The 20,547-nt window shown below is 34.2% G+C and overlaps 1 protein-coding gene across 1 annotated transcript; it reads left to right on the forward strand.

Moving 5' to 3' along the window:
* The first annotated feature begins 5,905 nt into the window (after nucleotides 1-5,905).
* Nucleotides 5,906-18,598, forward strand: LOC109684837 (killer cell lectin-like receptor 3). The gene is made up of 8 exons (XM_074076055.1): nucleotides 5,906-6,100; nucleotides 7,484-7,598; nucleotides 9,009-9,098; nucleotides 10,066-10,278; nucleotides 11,908-12,047; nucleotides 13,476-13,579; nucleotides 16,660-16,818; nucleotides 16,899-18,598. Exons 1-8 carry the CDS (start codon nucleotides 6,086-6,088, stop codon nucleotides 16,918-16,920), a joined length of 858 nt encoding a protein of 285 aa, XP_073932156.1. The 5' UTR covers nucleotides 5,906-6,085; the 3' UTR covers nucleotides 16,921-18,598.
* Nucleotides 18,599-20,547: the final 1,949 nt, after the last annotated feature.

Genomic DNA, 20,547 nt, shown 5'->3' on the forward strand with positions numbered 1-20,547 from the left:
TTTACTGCTAACATTTGCTACTGTTGTGGAAATCAGATATATTTTTTCCACTTCAGTATGTGTCAGGGAATGTGAACCACTCTCAACACTGTTTCTGACAAAATTGTCACTGGAATGCTCAGGTAAGGATAACATCCTTCAATTAACATCTTTGATTCTATCTGATAGTATTGATTTGAAATTCAGGGAGAATAGAGTCAACTCAGAACATTAAAACTTTAAAGAAAGGGAGCAAATCCCCTGGGTTAAAATATTTTTGAGTAGAAGTGAATTAAATTAAATGCTGGAAAAGTTACTAGAAGAATTGCTTTTCTGGTTATAGTGCATCGTTGTCCAACATTTCTTTTTTGGAACTGAATAAAGGGAATTACATATAGAGAGGGGAGAAATGAGGAGATGTGACTTTTCATTTCCTTTTCTGTAAAAATAACATTGTTTTGCTGAGTGTTTTGTATTATCCTTTTAAGTCTGTCTTTAATCTTAGTTTATAAACTATAATAATCTAGACAGGAATTAAAAAATTCTATGTAGGTATACAAATTATTATGTGAGTTTCTTTATAAGCTAAAACTTTTTAAAAGGTATTTTATGTTATATCTCAGTTTAGGAACAAAGCATTCAAAGAAATCCAATTACTACTTTTCAAATACCTTAAACATTTTAATTGATCTTTTATTCTTGCGTCCTTTCTCTATAATTGTTTCCCTTAAAATAGCATCCATTTGTTCCTTTCTTTGTTCAACAAATCTTTAATTAACTACTACTATATGTAAGATAATTACACTTGGTACAGAAATTTCATGGGTAGATAAATCAGAAATCTTTTCCTCAGGAAGCTTAAACTTCAGATGCAGAAATATCTGCAAATAATTGAAATTCAATGAAGAGACATAAGTAATTAGGTCATAATATGGTGCTTAGGGAATTCACAGGAGTGATGGAGTTAGCATAGCTGAGACATAGGATGTTATCAGGGAAGGATTTCTATGAAGTCCATTCTATCATATTTGGTGAACCAGTATGCATTTGGTCAGATGGACAAAACAGAGAATGGAATTTCATTATTGCACAGAAGTAGAACTTACCTTGGATGATTAGGACTGTTGGATGGCAGGATATTGGGTATTGCGGGAGGAGCTATGAATAGGATCAACCAGCCTGTACTCAGCTGAGTAGACAGAGACATAAAGAGAAGATGTAAGATTGAACATATAGAGTGATAAAAAATATCCAATGATTCCTGCTTAGGTCCAAGATTATGTTTTTCTCCCTTGACACAGACCCCAGAAGCTCATCCCTCTTTCATTTTATTTGAATTTTTTATTTCCTATGCAACCCCTGAGAATCACTGCTACCCAGACACAACTCTAGTGGAGTTTTCTAATTATACTGTTTATCTTTACTCACAGATGATTGTTTGGGGTGTCTTTGTTTAAGTTTTTAAACTGATAATTGGTACAGATAAACTAGCAGGGATAAGAATACTGCAGAAATAATACAGTATAAGGCTTTTCTTTATCTAATATATGTAGGCAATGTAGTATATATATTCCCTCTCCAAGAGGTCAAAGTGTTAGAGTGGGTAGACAGACAGACATAAGCAGGAAAGTGGTCAGACCTCCAAACTACCTCACAGCTGGGATATTTCAAATGTAACAATAATGTAGAACTTGTGATTAATGTGCATCTTCATTTCTCAGCCAATTGTTTATAAAAGCCACAGGTGACCAATGTATGACCTTCTACCAGTAGCACCAATCAAGAAGGGCAAAAAGTATCCACCCCTAGTTTACCTATCCTCATTATTTGCTGCAGGCCAGACATCTGCCTTCCTACCACATGAATTGTACATATTCTCTTACCCATGTACATGGAGTTCATTGTAGACCTAAAAGTTCACACCAACACATTTCCCTCCCTGTTTCTCATCCCTCCTTAAGGTGGTGGTGTGGCTTAAGTGGTAGAGCACTTTCTTAGCATGTGTAAGGGCCTGAGTTCAAACTCCAGTACTGGCAAAAAAATACCCCTAAAACAAATGAACATACTTAAGATAAAGACCCAATCATGTGGCATTTCAGGGCTGTGGGATTCTCTTATAGACTCCTGCAGTCTCTGATCAGAAAATTCCCAGATTCTTTGTGTCTCACATGGGAGCACCCCGGATGTATAAAGGAAATAATGGAGTTTCATTGTAGGAGAGAGAGAAGAGAATTATGTATATGACCTTTGCCAGATGTAATGGGGTGGGGGCAGGGAGATTTTTATTTTAGGACAGTTTTAATTTTATCCTTAACTTGGAAGTGAGAAGACCGCTTCATTCCCCATACCCTGGCCTTCAAGCCAGGGGAAGATCTGGGTGGATTCATGCCTATACCTATGCACAGGTGCCCTAAGTCCATGCTGGACGAAATTTCCACTCTCTCTAATCTAACAAAAGGTCTGCAACTGGAATGGAGCTCTCTGTGCTCAGAGGTTATGGGTAGGGGAGGGGTGACTGAGGAACTCTAAATCTGGTTCTACAGTTTTTAAAAGTCCTGAACTTTCCTTAAGGTCTAGTCCACCTCACTCTCACAACAGTTCTCTGTGCTCTACAGAGGCATGCCATCACCATTCCATGACCTTCTTTTTTCAACTGCATTCCTCTTTGCCTTCTAATTTCTTTTACCCACTGAAGGGACAGTGTTTTAATTGCAGAGACTGTGGACAGCTGACTCAAGGCTACTACAATGCCATCACACCAAAAGAACATTGTCCAGGTAGCAAAAGAACCATCTTAGACCTCTTGCTTTTGCATATATTCCTGTGGTATACATAGCAGGACTCAAAGACTTGTGATGTCTGGCTAAATCTTATCTAACATTCAGTAAAAGATGGAAAGACTATTGACCAGTCCATGCATCACCCAAATGACCTTTTATCCTGACATTCCCACAAGCTACTCAATTCCCAGTTCCCCTGGCAGCTTGGTGGCCACTTAATGTACTTCTTCTCATTGGCTAGAGGCTTTCTGGATGCCTTGCATTATCTTAGTGGATCTTTTTGTTGTCTTGAATACTGGTATGGGGCTATGGTAGATGTGTTGTGGTCACAAGGTTGTCCACAGGCCCAAGGGCAGAAGGTTAGAAAGATTTAGAGATAATGGCATTGATGATATTGAGCAAATGGAAAAGCACTTGGTCTCTGGACATCAGGACCTCTGCACTTTTTATTATATATGTACAAATATATATGTTTAAGACCTACCAGTAGAGGTTAGTACTTTTAATGGGCCCCTATCATATGGAAGAGATGACTCACAGTGCACTAAAATCACAAGCAGATTTCTGATAAGTAGAAATGGACACATACGAAAGGCACCATGGGGTCAAAAGAATAAGTCTGGATTTATTATCACTATAGCTATGAATACTATTCTAACATCTGTCATCACACTATACATAGAATGTTTTTTGCTACAAAAAAGATGGTTCAAGATTAGCAACAATACACAAAACAGGAAATCTTTGTGATTTGTGGTTAAAAGTCAACAGGGGCTTAAATCTCTCAGCAGAAGCTTTTCAGTCTGTTCTCTTCCTGAGAGCTCTTCTTTTACTCTGATCTTCCATTTTAATTTATTTTTTTGTATCATAGTAGGAGAACTTCTTTGTAATGATTACACCTTATAGTCTTCTCCCCTCCAAAGCAAACTAATTCCTATCCATGATGAACACAATAGTATTGCTGAAGCCTATTGAAGATAACAGATGGTGGAAAACTCCATTTTAAATTTTATTGAGGATCTCTTGTAAATGAGTAGGAAAATCTACTTATACATGCTTTTTACTACCAACTAAATGTGATGGGTTCTATGGGATGTGTGTACTGTAGTGAGTTTTTTTATTTGAAGTATTATGGAGGAAGTTTCTCTTCCCTGTATCTTACTTTGTTTCTCTTCTTTCCAGAAATGACAAGAAGCTACTTGCATAATGGTGAAATTTCATGGCAAAAGGAAGAGAATAATGCAATTCAGAACTTCTGAGAGTAAATATGACTATGGCAAGCACTTATTTTCACAGAATAATAAGCTTTGAAAATGACCTTATATGTCCAAAAACTAATGAATTTGTGAATTTCACTTTATAACTTCCCTGTCAAGCACTTATGTACTATGTTTCAATATATTCAGGAAATGCAGCTCATCTTTCCCCCATGGAATTCAAGAAAGGATTTTTTCATGTCCAATATTTTTTAGCTAAAGTAATTCTACAAATGGGTCTCACTGTGTTACTTACTGCATACATACAATGTGCTTTGATCAAATTCACCCCATCTTTAGTACTCTTTCTTTACTACCTTTCCTGGCATCCCCTTACTTTTTAAACAGTTTTATGGTTGGTTTCATTTTTCTATTTTCATACATTTGTCTATAATATGCTTCTACAACATTCACCCCATGTCATCCTCTCCTTTTCCCTCCTCTCACTGCCTGGCCTGGCATGGGATCCTGGCCAGGAATGTATTCCACCTGCTGAAGTCATTCAGATCATCCATCCCCGTGAGCAGGTGGTTTTTCCAGACATCCTTCACCTCTACCTGGGACAGGAAGTACAACTTGCTGCTGTGAAAAGATTAGGTTATTGAGGTTTGAACTTGTGCCCAGAAGGTTTGAAGGTGTGTCTAGAACTGTGTGCAGAGCTTCTAGCTGTCTGTATCACCAGAAACAAGTGTGTAAAATACATGGTTTCACACATAAAAGTTTCTTACAGCAAAGCAGCCAGAAGTAAATTAATACTTTATAGATTAATGTGTGCATGAATGTCTACTTTTAGAGGGAGTATCTGCACCATTTGGTTTTTTGGTATAAATTTCATTCTGTCCTTTCCAAATCTATGAGAAATCTAGTTTTATAGTCTATTCCTTCTTAACTCAGCTTATAAAATCAAATGTGAATATTTTCATACTTAATTGGTAGAATATAAATGGATGAGATATATTTGTTAATATACATCAGAATTCTTTGAATATGTCTGCTCTTTGACTCCATGATTTCATGTTCAAAAGGTTTGTCCTAAGAAAACATTCAAAAGTGCATATCAAATGTTTTTTGTTAGCAATGAATAAATAAATAAATAAACCCTAAGAAGTTTAAGTGTCTAAGAGTAGGGGATTGCTTAAGTAAATTAGGGTATACCAGTGTGATATATGCAGTTTAAAAATCTTTTTGTAAATGATTATGTTTTAAATGAAGAAATGCTTATTATTTATTAGAAAATAATAATAAATACACTGTGTGAACCAAGCTTGGTGGCACATACCTGTAATCCTAGCAACAGAGGATGGAGGCAGAAAGATCATGAATTCCAGGTCAGATCTGATTACACAGTGAGTTCAAGACTGGCCGAAGCTACTTAGCAAGAACCTATCTCATAAAACAAGTAATGGGGACGTAGCTTGGTGTTAGAGTGCCTGCCTCATAATGTCCAAGGCACTGGTTTGATGTCTAGCACCATACAGAAAAGTAAAATCTACCATGCACCCCACCTTGATATCAAATTTGATAGTAAATAAAATGTACAGATAAAAAACTGAAAGAGTATATATCAAAATCTTTATAGTGGAAATATGAAAGCTTTGAAGTAACAAATCAAAAAATATTTTTACAAAACCTAATGAGAAATTTCCTTTGTGAAGACTGTTATTTAAGAGCTAAAGAATTTAGTGATAACATTTCTCTTTATAAATTTATATATTTATGCTTACAAGTTTTCAAATGCTCATCTTTTCTTCAAGATGTTTTCTTTTATCTTTTCAGGAACTGACTTTGAGTACTGACATAGTATGACATTTTGCAAAGAGTAACAAGTGGTTAGTTCAAATGGAGAAATACACAGCTCATGACAATTTTTTCTTTCTGGTCGACATCAGCTTTCATTACACAGTTTCCTCTCTTCACTTTGGTCAAGACGAGAGACAGAAATTTTGAGTTGGAGTATCTTTCAGAGACAATTCACTTCTGTCTTCTGTCTTCCAGCCTCTAAGGGATCCAGGACTGGAAAAACCAGCGTATCCCTCATTTGTGGATAAGTTCCTCCCCCTGCATCATTGCATGGCTCAGATACAGGTAATACCTGCGTTTATTCCCTCAGACCTTTGTACCACATTATCCTACTTGATGCAGAGATATGACAGTTCATAAGAAAGTTCATGAGAAAGGCACTGATAGTAAAGCATTCTTTATTGACTGTATTAGCATTGCATTAATTCTGAAAGATGTGAAAATTATAATTCAGCATCCATGAAAAGGTATTTTCTTTTTCTTAGCATGCTATGATTTTTGCTTTCATTATCAAAAAAAAAAAAAAAGAAAAGGTATTTGTGGGAGTTAATTACTTTTTAGTTGGGGCAAATGTTTTGCATATTTTCTTATCCATCTTGAAGGATTGTATAATAAGAAAGAATATATTTCTTAGGAAATTAGTGAAAATGAACAATTGTTTAAAAAATTTGCAAGATCAAAAGGTAGAAATGAACACAATTGCATGCGTGATTTTCCCAGATTTTCTTTTTCTATCATTTTTTCATACCGCTCAGTGTGGGAAACAAGGTAAATTTTATGTATTTAATATTTAATATTTTCTTTCTCTATTAATATCCATCACTAGGTTGAATCCTTTATGGACTTTAACTAATGAATACATATTGACAAATTTTATTTTCACATAGGCTCCTCGGATATCATTAAACATTAGAAGATTATTTATAAAATTTTCATGTACATGAAATCATTTAGAAATAAAGTATAGGCATTTGGGCTCCAAAGGGAGAGTGTTTTATTTATCACATCTTGTATTGGGAACTAGAATCTAAAATGATAATCAATCTGAATAATAACCTCCAAAAATACAAGTGGTGTTGGGAATACACTTTGGGAAACACTATTAAAATCATGTATAATTGAAAAGAATGTAACAAGCTTTATACATATGTGTATGCATAACATGTATAAATTTTTAAAGAGCAAAGATATATCTGTCAGAAAGTTTTGAATTTTGTTATTTGAATTGATAGTTTAAAAGACCGTTCCAGTGATTCAAGATGATACTGATTTTGCTTAACATTATATATATTTATGTTTTTATATATAAGTATATATTGAACACAAACTTGGCTGTGTGACTAGGCCAATAATCTCCTGGAAGTTTTAAAAAGTTTTTTCATATTTTCTAATAATGATGGTAGTGATCACTAGAAGTACAAATGACTTGAACAGAAATGTTGAAATTTTTTCATTTATTACATAAATCAGGCTAAGTTTACATGCTTTAGAAATTTGAAGGTATTCATAGACACCCAACAACCACCACACACACACACACACACACACACACACACCTTTCAAATCTTGGTAAGTTGTTATAGGTGGACATTTTATTTTTTTCTTTACATCAAAATCATTTTAAGGCAAGATTTTAGTGCAAAACATATTTCTCTTCTTACTCTAAAGATGAGTGATCAGGAGGTGACATATTCAACCCTGAGATTTCTTCAGTCTTCTCCAGAGTCACAGACTAGATTAAGGGCTGATGCTACTAAAAATCGTAGAAAATCTGATGGAAAAGGTAAAAGTTTTAAGAATGTAAAGTCACCTGTTTCTTATGCATTGCTAAACTTTTAAATATGATGAAAAAGTAGAGTTCTTTCTACTCTAGTAGAGTATTAGAATGTTTTATGTTTTTGAGAATGGTGAAATGAGTGAATAAATTCTTTTAAATTTGAGAAACATTAAAGAGTTTTTATGGAAATCTTGTCAAGAAGGATTTGTGAGGCCTTTAAAAGTAGACAAAAAATAGAACCTGAAGAAATACTGAATTTTCTAGAGAACTAAATCTTAGAAAAATGAAAAGTGTGTGTTAAAAACAAGGCCCTTATTCAAACCAAAGATATGTTAGGGATCTCAGATATTTACCAAACATTAATGGCAGTGAAGCAGCAAAAAGGTTCAAATCACAAGGGTAATTCTTGGTGAAGGACTCGTGTCTTTTTAGTTATGCCTTTTTAAGGTTTTATCCTGGTAGATATGAATATAACTTTTGTTTTTCCTTTTTTTTTAATTTAAATTGGCTTACTAGGGTTTGAACTAAGGATTTTGCACTTGTTAGACCGGTGCTCTACCCCTTGACCCATGCCTCATCTCTTTTTCAAAAAATGATTTTTCTTTATATGTAAAAATTAAACTCAATAGTCAAAAAATGGAAATTCTAATTTTTCTATTCTCTATTTCTTTTCATTCTTCAAATATTGCTGCAATTCTAAATTGAAAACTTTTACTCCAAATGTAGAGATAAAGATATGACTTTCAGATACCAAAGACCTCAATAGTACAAGGATAAATGGCACTGTCCATAGAAAAACAGAATTAATGAAAAAGAAATGAAAGTTGGTTTCTAGAAACTCTTGTAAGGATGGATCCCTATGACACATGCAGCTTCAAAATATCCACTACTGGCTATCAGTTTGTCAAGAACATTGACTTATCTTTTCTTCCTTTTCCTTATTGGTTTTGTGATCATGGAGGTATACACATGCCAGCTAGGATCCTCCTACGTGTGCCATGCCTATTGCCTTCCATGCTTTTCAAAAGGATGTAGTTTGAAATCCTATCAAATTGGGTGACCTGGCACACCCTATAACCCCAGATACCTGTGAGAATGAGAGTGGAAGATCAGAATTTGAGGTTGGTGTGAGTCACATAGTGAGACCTTGCTTAATTAAAGAAATAAAAGGGTGGGAGGATAAGAAAAAAAAGTTTGAAATCCCATAGAACTGTTCCTATACATAGGATTTTTACAATGAGCAAAGAAGTCTAAAATCTTAAAACTCTATTTCCTAGATTATAAATATGAATCAATTTTGACACTTTTGTCAAGTTTTTAAAGACAATGTCCACTTCTTTCAAATGATACTCTGGTTAAGGTTAGTAATGGGCAGGTTCTTTCCGTGATGAATATTTTCTTCCTTTTGTATTTAAGAATTTTCAGTGCCTTGGCATCTCATTACAGTGACTCTTGGGATCCTGTGTTTACTTCTGTTCACAACAATAGCAGTGTTGATGATAAAAAGTGAGTAATTGAAATACATCGCTCTTGTCTGAGTAATAGTGTTAGACACTAATTGTGCATATATTCACATGCTCCATCCATTTTCCTGTCTATAATCAGGGGCTGTCTTAGCTGGCTCTGGTGTTTGTTGGAGGCTTTTATTTTCCTGGATATATGACAATATCGTTTTCTTTTACTTATCTTTTCCATTGACTCTGGGACTGTGATGACCTGTCTTGCTTGGCCTTAAACATGGTCATATTCTTTCTAATAACAGAGGATTTATTGATATTCTGCCATCTGAGTTAAGGTCATTATGAGTTTGAGGAAAACATTCCTTGAGAAAAACTTGTTTAAAAGAAATTATGGCTTTCTTTTGATTTTTTCCATGTATATAATGAGAAATGGTTTAGTAAAAGAGTGAATCAGAAAAAAACAGACTGAATCTGTACATGGATGTTAGATAATGTTTAAATTAAGCTTTACGTCTTATTTAAATTCCTACACGTCTTTAGGAAAAAACCCTGATATGCTACATTCATATAAAATTACATATTTAGCTAATACTCTCTTTTCTCTTAGAGATATTTTATCTGCTAAAATAATAATTATGTGATATCTTCATGTTTCTTATTTCAAAATTTCATGCTTAGAATATGTGATGTTGAAAGTGTTGATGACTGATTTTTAGTTTTTTATTTATAAATGATATGCTGATAAAAATGACCAAAAGGTGAGCTGTTATCATCATAATCTTATTCAGATAGTTTATTGATTTTTCACTGAAGTTGCTAGTAATAAGAAATTTGATGTTTCCATTTATATGGTCAGTTCATTAAGGGGTTACTTTCTAACCCCTTGTAAAATTACTAATTATACTAATGATGTGAGCTGTTTGTCAAAGTAAGGCTTCTTCTGTTGCCTTAAATTCGTGTATTAATTCAAGAGCACTTTACAAATTATATCTGTTGTTTTGATTATATTCCAGATAAACATGAGCAAGAAAGTCTAGAAAACTTTCATCAAAGGTGTCACATTCTGCAAGAGAACAATGGCTTATTGGAACAACTTTTGACAAATAAGTCTTTAGAATGTGATAGCCTCAAAAATACAAAAAAGGAGCTGGGCTTATTCGCTATGAAAAAGAAGAGTTGTTGTGAGAAAAATAAGACTGCTTCAAAATCTCTGGAATATACAACTTGTATGTAGTATTTCAACTAAAAGACTGCAATTTTTATTGTTGTGTTGGCTGGAGGTATATTGTGGCATTGTCAAAAGTTCCTGCAATACATCAAATATATGATAGTTGAATTCACTCCCTCTATCATTCTCCTTTTACCCTTTCCCCCATTTCTAGAATAGTTTCGACAGGTCTCATTTTTCCAATTACATACATGTGTACACAGTATTTGTGCAATTTTCATCCTCATACAACATTTCCCCACCTCCTGCCTCCACTGGTACCAACCCCCACCACCAGGCAGGACCTGTTCTACCTGCTTGTTCTCTGATTTTGAAAATGAAAGAAAAAAGACATGTTTGTTTGTATAAGATAGCAACACAGGGAGTTTCCTGTGACACTTCAATGTATATATGTAATACAACCAGAATTGGATCATCTCCTCTATTTTTCTTCTTTCTACCTTAGTCTTTTCATGGTGGCTTCAACAGGTATAAAAATTCTATACTATTTCTTGTATAGAAAGTACATAATTCATATTCACCTTCTCCAGAGCTTTGAAGTTTAATAGACAGATGTATAATCCAAGTAATATATGAGTCAACTGACAAATTTTAAATGGTACCTCTTAGATGTAAGTGGATATTTGGGTTTGCTTATTTGAAACATGGCACAGGGGCCTTCAAAAGCTATACTTGGATTTGTAAATCCCTATAGTTCCTATAACTCAATGGCCATTCTTGTGTTCTCTGCTCACAAAAGATGAAATCGTTGTTTTCATCTTACACTTTGAAACCATCACCACATGCAGGGAAATAGACAATCAATCGTCTTCAAACGCTTTCTTGAGTGCGTATGTTTCTCTTGTGGTAATAACATTTAGCATAGGTTTACCCTATTAACAAACTTTTAGTGTGCAGTTTTAATAATGTAGGCATCATACTGTACAGGAGATAGCTAGGACTTAAACATCTTACATAACTGAAATTCTGTACTCACTGAGCAATAGTTGCTTATTCCCCAACCTTTAAGCCTCCAACAACTACCATTCAAATCTGTGCTATAAGATTCATTCTGTTAGAAACCACATCTAAATGGAATGATAAACTATATGACAAACTTATCAAACTTAGTGTTAACATTCTCAGTGTCCATCCATGTTGTTGCATATGTTAGCATCTGTTTTTTTTGGCGGAGCTGGTGTTTGAACTCAGGGCCTCATGCTCACTAGTCAGACCATCTATGACTTACTCACTCCACCAGCTCTGCTTTGTGTTGTGTATTTTTTTGATAGTCCTGCAAAATTTTTGTCTGGGATGACTTCAATTACAGGTATGAGCTACCAGCACTCAGCTCATTTAGTTCTTTTTCAAGGTTGAATAATATTACTTCCCATGTATTTTCCTCATTTTCTGTACCCACTCATCATCCATCAGTGGATACTACAGTTATTTCCATGTCTTGGCTATTGTGAATAATGCTGCATTGAACATAGGGGTGCAGGTGTCCTGGCATGCTAGAATCTCAATGTATCACTATTATTGAGAGCTGTGAGAGTTTCTTTAGCTGTAGATTGCTGACATATATATTGCTCTGACTAACACAATACCAGAAAACAAAAAATCTAATGATTCTCCTCATATGTTGCAGGCAAACACTGTGACCACTGGTTCTGTCTTGGAATAAAATGTTATTATTTTGTCTTGGAATTTAAAGACTGGAAGGGATGTAAGCAGATGTGCCAAAGTCATAGATTATCCCTTTTGAAGATAGATGACTACGATGAACTGGTATCATGGGCTCTTACATTCATTTTTATTCTCTTGGATTCTCTCTCTCACTCTTGGACAACAAAATACTGAAGACATGCAGGATTCCAGAAGGAAACTACCAACTTTGTGTTTGTGTGTGTTTTGTCAGCTATATGAGCAAAAACTGTGTGCTTATGAGTCTCCTGGAAGACTCTTGCCTACTAGGAGCATATGTTTCTGCAACTTACTATGTGTTTAATGCATACAATCTTATGTGATGACCATTATTACTAAGGAGGAAGGTTGGGTCTTTGCAATCTTCTCTCCTTCTAAAGAGTCTGCAGAGAAGTCTGCCTCTCCTAGGATGAAGTTTAACCCTTTAATTACTTTCAGGCTTGAACAACAGTTATTGATCCCTGTAAAGAGAGGTAGCAAAGAACTATGAGACAGCATATTCTAGGTGTTGTGATTAGGAGCCTAAAGCCATACTTTCTGGATCAAATCCTTCTCTGTTAGTGCTTATTTGCTCAGTGACATTAGCTAAAATTACTTAGCTTCTTTCTGCCTAGCTGCAAAACATAGATAATTGCAAGGACTGTAAACATGCTGACACTTGTATCAACTAGCTTTATGGTGATTTAATTGCATCTGTAAGTAACATTTACTTGATCAATATTCTTACACACTACATAAAGATATCTATCTTTGAAAATGAATTTTAAAAACAAAACAGTAGCAAATTGAAATTGAAATTGTGTTTTAAATGTTTTACTAAGGAGAATTTCCCAAATATACACAATGTGTTTTTCAGAGAAGTGTTTGCATAGGCCAGCCTGACACCTCAAATTTTTCTTTAGTAAACGTCACAAAATTTACATGCAAATTTACAATCTATATGGGTTCAAGGAATCAATTCATGAAATAATTTTCTGTTTGATACAGTAAAAAAGTTAAATTGAAACCTACATTTTAAATATACACAGTCATTAATCAGGCATTGTGTGCTAGGTAATCTGATGTTACATTTTAGACACAGTAAATACTTCCAAATATCTCTCCCTCTCCTTCACTCCTTCAAGTACTGAAGAGAAAGACAGGAAATCTTTCTCTTAGCAGCACAAGTCTTCAACGCACACCTATTCACACACTCTTTTTATTAAGTATATTTTCTTTTGAAGATTCCTCCTTTCACTTAAGACTATGTGATCATCATTTTCCCACATCCTTCAGAAATCTTCTGGAGCATGAATTTGAATAGTTTCATAAAGTGTGAAAAGTATTTTAATGAATCTCTTGGCAGATACTTAATCTTTATATTTTTCCATGCTTTCAATAATTTATGAAACCAATCTCAGGTTTTTCACATTTCATCTACTGATCATAGAACAGCTGAGCCCTTTTACCTATAATTCTCTTTGTCTATCAAATGAAAATTTTCTCACAAGATAAATTTTCTTTCATTTATAGAATTTCCTTCAATCCCAAGTCTATCCAGATCATTACTGGATTGGATTATCATATGATGGAGGGGAAGGAAAATGGAAATGGATTGACAAAAGCACTTCTGGAATGTGAGCTTCTGGAATCCATTCATTAACATTGGTGTGGGAGTTTGAAGTATCTTGTGTAGAAAGAACCTCTCATTTTACACAGCTTTGCTAATTTCAAATGGAGGTCATTTGTAAGAACAAGATGAATAAGTAAGATTGTGTTTGAAGAATTATACTTAAAAAGGAAGAGAAGTGTCAAAGTTACTAGTATTAATTAAAGCATGATGCTCAGAAGTATGTTTTATAAGGTGCACAAAATGAAACAAAGTCATAATTCTGTTTTGTTGTGGTATTGGGGTTTGAACTCAGGGCTCCACACCTGCTATGCTTTTGATCTTCTGCATGAATCAGGCCTCCAGCCCCAAATCATAAATTTTTAAGTAATGTGAAGTGATTGGATCAGCATGACTTATCTATAATTGGCAGATATCCTGATACATTTGAAACTCCTATAGTTAACATATTTTTATGTTAGTTGTATAGTATTTATAACTATAAATGGAATATATATTATAAACATACATACATACGTTTATAACTTCCACATCAAGTGCAGTATTATATAAATGCTTAAGTTTAAGTTTAATTCAATTTTTTGGCTGTACTGGGGTTTGAATTCAGAGCCTCAGCCTTGCTAGACAGGTGCTCTACAGCTCAAGCCACTCTGCCAGCCTTGCATTTAATTGTAATCTGCTGTAAATCTAATATTTGGTAATATTGACTATTGTATTTTTATTTCAGGAATTCTGTTTAGTGGTTTCAAATAACCTTGCTAGTTACTTATTTGTTCAAGCTATCTTTTATATCTTGAAAAGTATTAGAATTTTATTTTATCCTGGATAATTGGAAATCCTAGTATTTGAAATTTACTGGATCGAGTCTATTGTTTTTGCTTATGTTTGTTCCTGATGTCATTTTCCTTGTGGTGTTTAGAGATTTATTTTTTTCTGTTTGAGCTGCTGTGGAAATTTGAGATCTGAAATGAAGGTGGTGGCTTCCTCAAGTTTGACTTTTTATTTGAAGCCTTGGGACACTATGAGCTGAGGCCATGTTTTTTTCTTCATCTTTTTTTCTTGCACTAACAGGTTTTGAACTTAGGCTCTTTGCTCCAGCACTTCAGCACTTGAGTCAGTCTGCCAGTCATTTTGCTTTTCGTTTGTTTCACAGATAGGGTTTTGCAAGTTCTGAACTTCGACCAACAGTTCCGCCTCTGCTTCCTGAGTAGCTGTCAGAGTAGCCTCTGGTAACTGTTAATTCTAAACTTGGGCCCAGAAAGTGTTGCTATTCTGGGTTGAAAATCTTTGGAAGTACTCCTGTAAGAAAATAACTTTTTATAATTTTATTCACCATACATACTCACAAGCAAACTATCCCAGTGGCCAGAGAATGAAAGGGCTTACAGACCAAATTTAGATGCTCAAATCACACAGCGAATTGAATCTCTAGAACCCAAAGAACAGTGCAAAATGAAAGAGGTGGAACAGGTTGTTGCAGTTAGGGTAAGGTGCAAGAGGGTGAAAGGATCACCAGAATCCCAGGTTAAGCAATCTTCCTGAACCCTGACTCTCCCAACTGCATAACACTTCCCTGATGATGGTGTAGTTTTTAGGGCCAGAATTAAGGTTTGAATGAAAAAGACCAATAACCCAAGGTTTTTGTGGTTAAGTCACACATTTTCTGTACTTGGGAATGCAGAAGCCAGTATGCTTGGATTCAACTTCAGTTTTCCAATTAATATGATGAGCAACTATGGGTTCAATTTGTGTTGTGGGCAGAGGCCACAGGGGTCTCACCAATGGGAGGTGAACTTAAGACCTCATGAATATTGAGTATGTGCTCTTGTGTATTTTGTGTGACGTTATTGTCGACTTGGCCCTTTCTTATTTTTTTTTCCATTTATGTATGTTGGCTTTCCTTAGTGTACCTGCACCTAACAAGTGTCATAGATTATTGACTTATTGACTACAGGTAACATTATCATGTGAATTCTGTGCTTCCTTCATGAACTACTTGATTTCATTTATTCCCCCTTATTTCTTCCTTCCTCACATTGCCAGTTTTAATATTTTAAATAATATAGTAAATGCAAATTGCTTAAGTTTTGCTTTTTGATTTTTGAATTCTTAGTTGAGATTATTCTTTTTCTCTCCTGCCTTATTCCACTGTTCAATTCCATTTCAGGGTGAGTTTTACTGAAGATATGTCACTTTGAGTTCTGAGCCATATATAGTTTCTGTGGCATTCTCTATTTAGAATACCCATCTTGATGGATTCATTATTCATCCTAACTATATTGATTTACATACCATTGGGGTTTCCACATTTACTTAAACCTTGGCATTAGTAGGAATCATATTCTGTCAAGTTTGTGAAGTTTTGCAAGAAGGTTTTGTTATTTATTTATATAGTCTATATCTGTGATATATACATATATATGAGATAGGGTCTTCTTATGTGATCTAAGTGTGTGCCACAACATCTGACAGTTTTATATTTTCATTCAGCATGCTAAATTATTTTCAATACAAAGTCTTGCTTTGACAGGCAATTGAATGAATCATCATGTTTTAGCTAATAACTATCAGCTATGGCTGTATTGGAAAGAAAACAAACCAAAATGTCAATCACAAAACCTCCTTTTGGATTTTACTTTAACTCTCTTTTTTGCCCTTAAAATATAGCCATTTAAGACCTTGTTATCTGTGTCACAGATATTTATTTCTTCATTTTAACCCCTCAGTTTGACTGAAAAACTCACATAAATAATAAGAATTTTCATATCATTATCCCATGGTAATATTGCAAATTAAATTCCCCTGCTGACCCAAATTGCTAGTGTGGAATAAAATGGGAAATGAAGAGGCCGTGATTCTAATCAATAGTCTTTAAAAAAAAAGTAAATATTTTAGTGATGAATTTGTGGTTTAAATATTGCTATTTGATATATTTTAGGCAATAAAGTTTTATTTTCATTTTTATTAGTGTATTAATTTTGCAGTGGGGTACATTATGATATTTAGGCAATAATTTTTAAAAAAATGATGAATATAATTTTAATTTTCAAAAGTAAACAGTTGCTCATTTTGTTTTCTGGTCTATAGTGATGCTAAAGTCATGAATATGGGTTCTGACCATGGAGAATGTGCATTTTTAGCTGCAACAAGAATAACAAATATTAGTTGCTCTAAAACAAGCTATTGTATCTGTGAAATGAGAATCAACAGGATAGTAGGTGCTCAAATGTGCAAGATGAAGAAAAGGTAAAAATAGAATGTTGCCATTTTTGAGTATTTCCTGTAATATTTTGTGATTTCTTACAAATTTATATTTTTGACTACAGGACTGGAAATAGAGAGAAATAGACTGAAAGACGAACATGTTCTTATGGAATTTGAATTAGTACATCAGGTGACATCATTGTTCCTTATGAAGAGAGGAAGAGTTTGGTTTTGGAGACTGAGTTTCCTTTTCTTTAGTGGCTCTGAGGAATTATTCTCTCTAATTTCTGAACTATCCACAGAACCAACTAACCATGTTGCATAATAAAAATAAAGAAATTTCATATTGAAACATCACTATGATGCAATATGCAATTCTTGTTCATACTTTTTCAATAATGTAATAATTTGTCACTAGATCTGACTCACTAAATCAGGAGCCATGGCATTCTTGGTTTTGTTGAGGAAGAATTGAAGGATGGACACAGAGATGACTTAAGTAGGTGCAGGTTTATTAATACAAAGCAAAGTAAGTATACTCTCAATGATGGAGAGTGGGCAGGCTCAAGAATGTGTGGCTGTCCCTAGAGTACAAAACCTTAAGATTTTGTTAGTGTATAGGGACAAGGAAAGTCATTTCTGGAAATCTGCATTATGTGTCATTAATTCCTGGAGGCTGTGCTATGCGCCATTCACTCCTCTTATGCATCAAGTGGGGGAGTTTATGGCCTTGGATGGTCAGATTGGGAATGTCCTTTCCCATAGGCTGCAGGGGCCGCTGTGTGTCAGGAGTGTTCTGTTAATATCAGAGCACCAGGATGTGATTTTTAAAAAATTACCATCCAACCCATTGTTCTTAGACAGGCATCAGGTTCCCTAACTCCCTGCCTAAGCCCTATGGCTATGTCATTTAATGATATTTTTCCTTTATGTGTAATGTAGTTGGTTGTGATGTGTTTTGGTCTGGAATAGTTCTTGAGGCTTTCTCTGTTTTTCTTGGCCTTGATATTTTAAAAGTGAACTGTTTTGTTAACTGTTCATGTAACAAAATGCACCTATTTAAAGTCTAAGGAATATGTAATGTATGTGTATATGTATGCATACATGTATATGTCATGTGTAGAAATTTATTACATTTTTTTCTAGACAGAGGACACTTTTATCTCCTGTAAATGTTTCTGTCTGCCTCTCACCATCCCCTGTCCCAAGGAAAGCAGTGATAAGCTTTCTTTCACTACAAATTAGTTTTGCATATTCTGAAATTTCATGCATTTTGTTTGATTTTGTATCTAGCTTTCTCTTACTGAGCATGCTTTTAAAATATACCAGTTTTTTCATATACCAGTAGTTCATTCTTTTGTTATAAAATAGTATTATAGAAATATAACATAAATTTTTGTTCATTCACAAGTGAGCATTTGATATATTTCCAACTTTTCACTATTATGAATAAAGTTGCCATGTAAATCTGTGTGAAGCTCTGTGTGGACATGTGTTGTTATTTATTTTCAGTAAATACCTAGATTGACACCCTGGTTACTGGGTCTTACGGTGAATGCATGTTTCACTTTTTAAGGATCTTCCAGGCTATTTTCCAGTGGAATTGCATCATTTTACTTTCCCAGCAGCAATGTATGAGAGTTCCTGTTTCTCCTCACCTTTCACAGCACTTGATATTGTCAGTTTTAAACTTTGTTCATGGTGAGTGTATAGTGGTACCTCATTGTGAATTTTAATTTTATTTCCCTTAAAGTCTAATAATATTATTGATCATTTTTTATTTTATTTTTTCAAGTGTCTGTACATATTTGTTCACTTCTTTTTAATTTGGATTTGTCTGTCTTCTAATTATAAAATTATAAGATTTCTTTGTATAATTTGAATGCAAATCATTTCTTAGATGTATGTATTGTGGGTTTTTTTCTCCTAGTCTGTCTTGTGTCTTTATTTTCTTAATATCTTTCAAGAAGCATAAGTTTTACATTTTGAGTGAAGTATAATTCATTATGTTTTTCATGAGTTTTATGTTCTAAGTTAGCTTTGAGGTTCACAATTATTCCATGTGCATATCAAGTTGTCTTTTGGTACTCTTTGTTGAAAAGAATTTCTTTGCCTCCATTGAATTACTTTCATCGCTTTGTAAAAAATGAATTGATGATTTGTGTTTGGGTCAGTTTGTAGACTCTAATCTACCTCAGTGATCTATATATACATTCTTGGAGTAACACATTATATCTGTTACTATGACTCTGTAAGTAACCCTTGGAATGAAATGCAGTAATCCTCCCAAATATTGATTACTCCATGTTTCTTCATATTCTCAAATTCTCTTCAACCAATCCTGATGGGATTGCATTAAATCTGTAGTTTAACCTGGCAGAATTGATATATTAATAATATTAAGTGTGAGAATTCATGACTATGATATATCTTTCCATTTAGCTAGGTCTCTTAATTTCTGCAATATACTACATTTTAGGATATAGCTCTTACACGTGTTTTGCTGAATTTTTGATACTTTGATGCTAACTTGAATGCCATTTAAATGTTTCTCAAATTGTCTTGTTTAGTTTACAATACTTTGTTAAATTTATGATTTTGATTCTCTTTGAATGATATTTAAAATTTTCTGTATCAGTTGTTAGATTATAGAAATAAATTATTTTTTGTAAATTAACCTAATATCATATTGCTAAATTAATTTATTATTTCCAGTAGTATTTTTTTCATTTTATTGGTGAATTTCTTAGGACTTTTCTATGTTCACAATCATGCCCTCTAAGAATATAGAAAGTTTCACTTTTTCCTAACTTTCTTCCTTTTTGTTTGTTTTACTGTACTGGTTGAGACATCCAGTATAGTGTTAAAGAGATTTAATGTTAGTAGACTCCCTTCCCTCATTCCAAATGTGACACAGAAAATCATTAATTCTTTGTCATGAGGTCAGCTGTAGTGTTTTTTTTTTTCTGCGTAGATGCTCCTGACCAAGTTGACGAAGTTCTTGTCAATTCTTAGTTAATTTTGGTTTTCTTAAAAATGGGCATGGAAATTTATTGAATTGCTTTCTGCTGTGGTTCATATGTGGTTTGCTTCTCAAAGCTGGAAGCTTGCTGGAGAAGGCAGCAGTGTTGAGGTGGTGAAATTATTAAGAGATAGGGCCTAGGGCTAGGTTACTAGGTCTTTTGGTATGATGCCCTTGATAGGGATGAAGGATGCTCCTGAGGGGTGAGTTAATTGTCCAGAGAGTGGGTTGTTTTAAAGAGCAAGCATGCCCTACTTCATGTTCTAGCTTCCTGTCTCACCATGTGGTCTCAACCTTTACCACATCCTTCCACCATGTTGCCACCTGCCCTGAAGGTGTGATGCACTAGGGGAAGGCATCACTAGTTGTGTAGATGGGACACCCAATCATACACTGTTAGCTAAAGAAAGCTCTTTTTATTTACAAACATCCCAGCTTCAGGTATTTTTTTTATTACAACAGAAATCTAACTAGTACACGCACTTAATTTGGTTAAATTGCATCAATTTTTTTGAATGTTAGACCAAACTTACAATTCTTGCATAAATTGTCCTTGGTCATGTTACATACATTATCCTTTTTTACATATATTGCTTGAATTGCATGGGTAAGTTTTTTTAGGCACTCTACCTCTTGAGTCACATTGCCCATACTTTTTACAATAAAAATTTTAAAAATTATTCATTTATTCATATGTGCATACAGGCAGGTCGTGTTCTGCCTTTATCACTAATTTTGTTGAAGAAAAG

The sequence above is a fragment of the Castor canadensis genome, chromosome 6, assembly GCF_047511655.1.
Source record: "Castor canadensis chromosome 6, mCasCan1.hap1v2, whole genome shotgun sequence".
NCBI lineage: Eukaryota > Metazoa > Chordata > Mammalia > Rodentia > Castoridae > Castor > Castor canadensis.

What these genes read in the sequence shown, in the direction of transcription:
- LOC109684837 (XM_074076055.1), top strand. An exon ending in AGCAGTGTTGATGATAAAAA is followed by an intron (nt 9,099 to 10,065) that starts GTGAGTAATTGA and finishes ATTATATTCCAG; the next exon opens with ATAAACATGAGCAAGAAAGT. An exon ending in ATCTCTGGAATATACAACTT is followed by an intron (nt 10,279 to 11,907) that starts GTATGTAGTATT and finishes CATATGTTGCAG; the next exon opens with GCAAACACTGTGACCACTGG.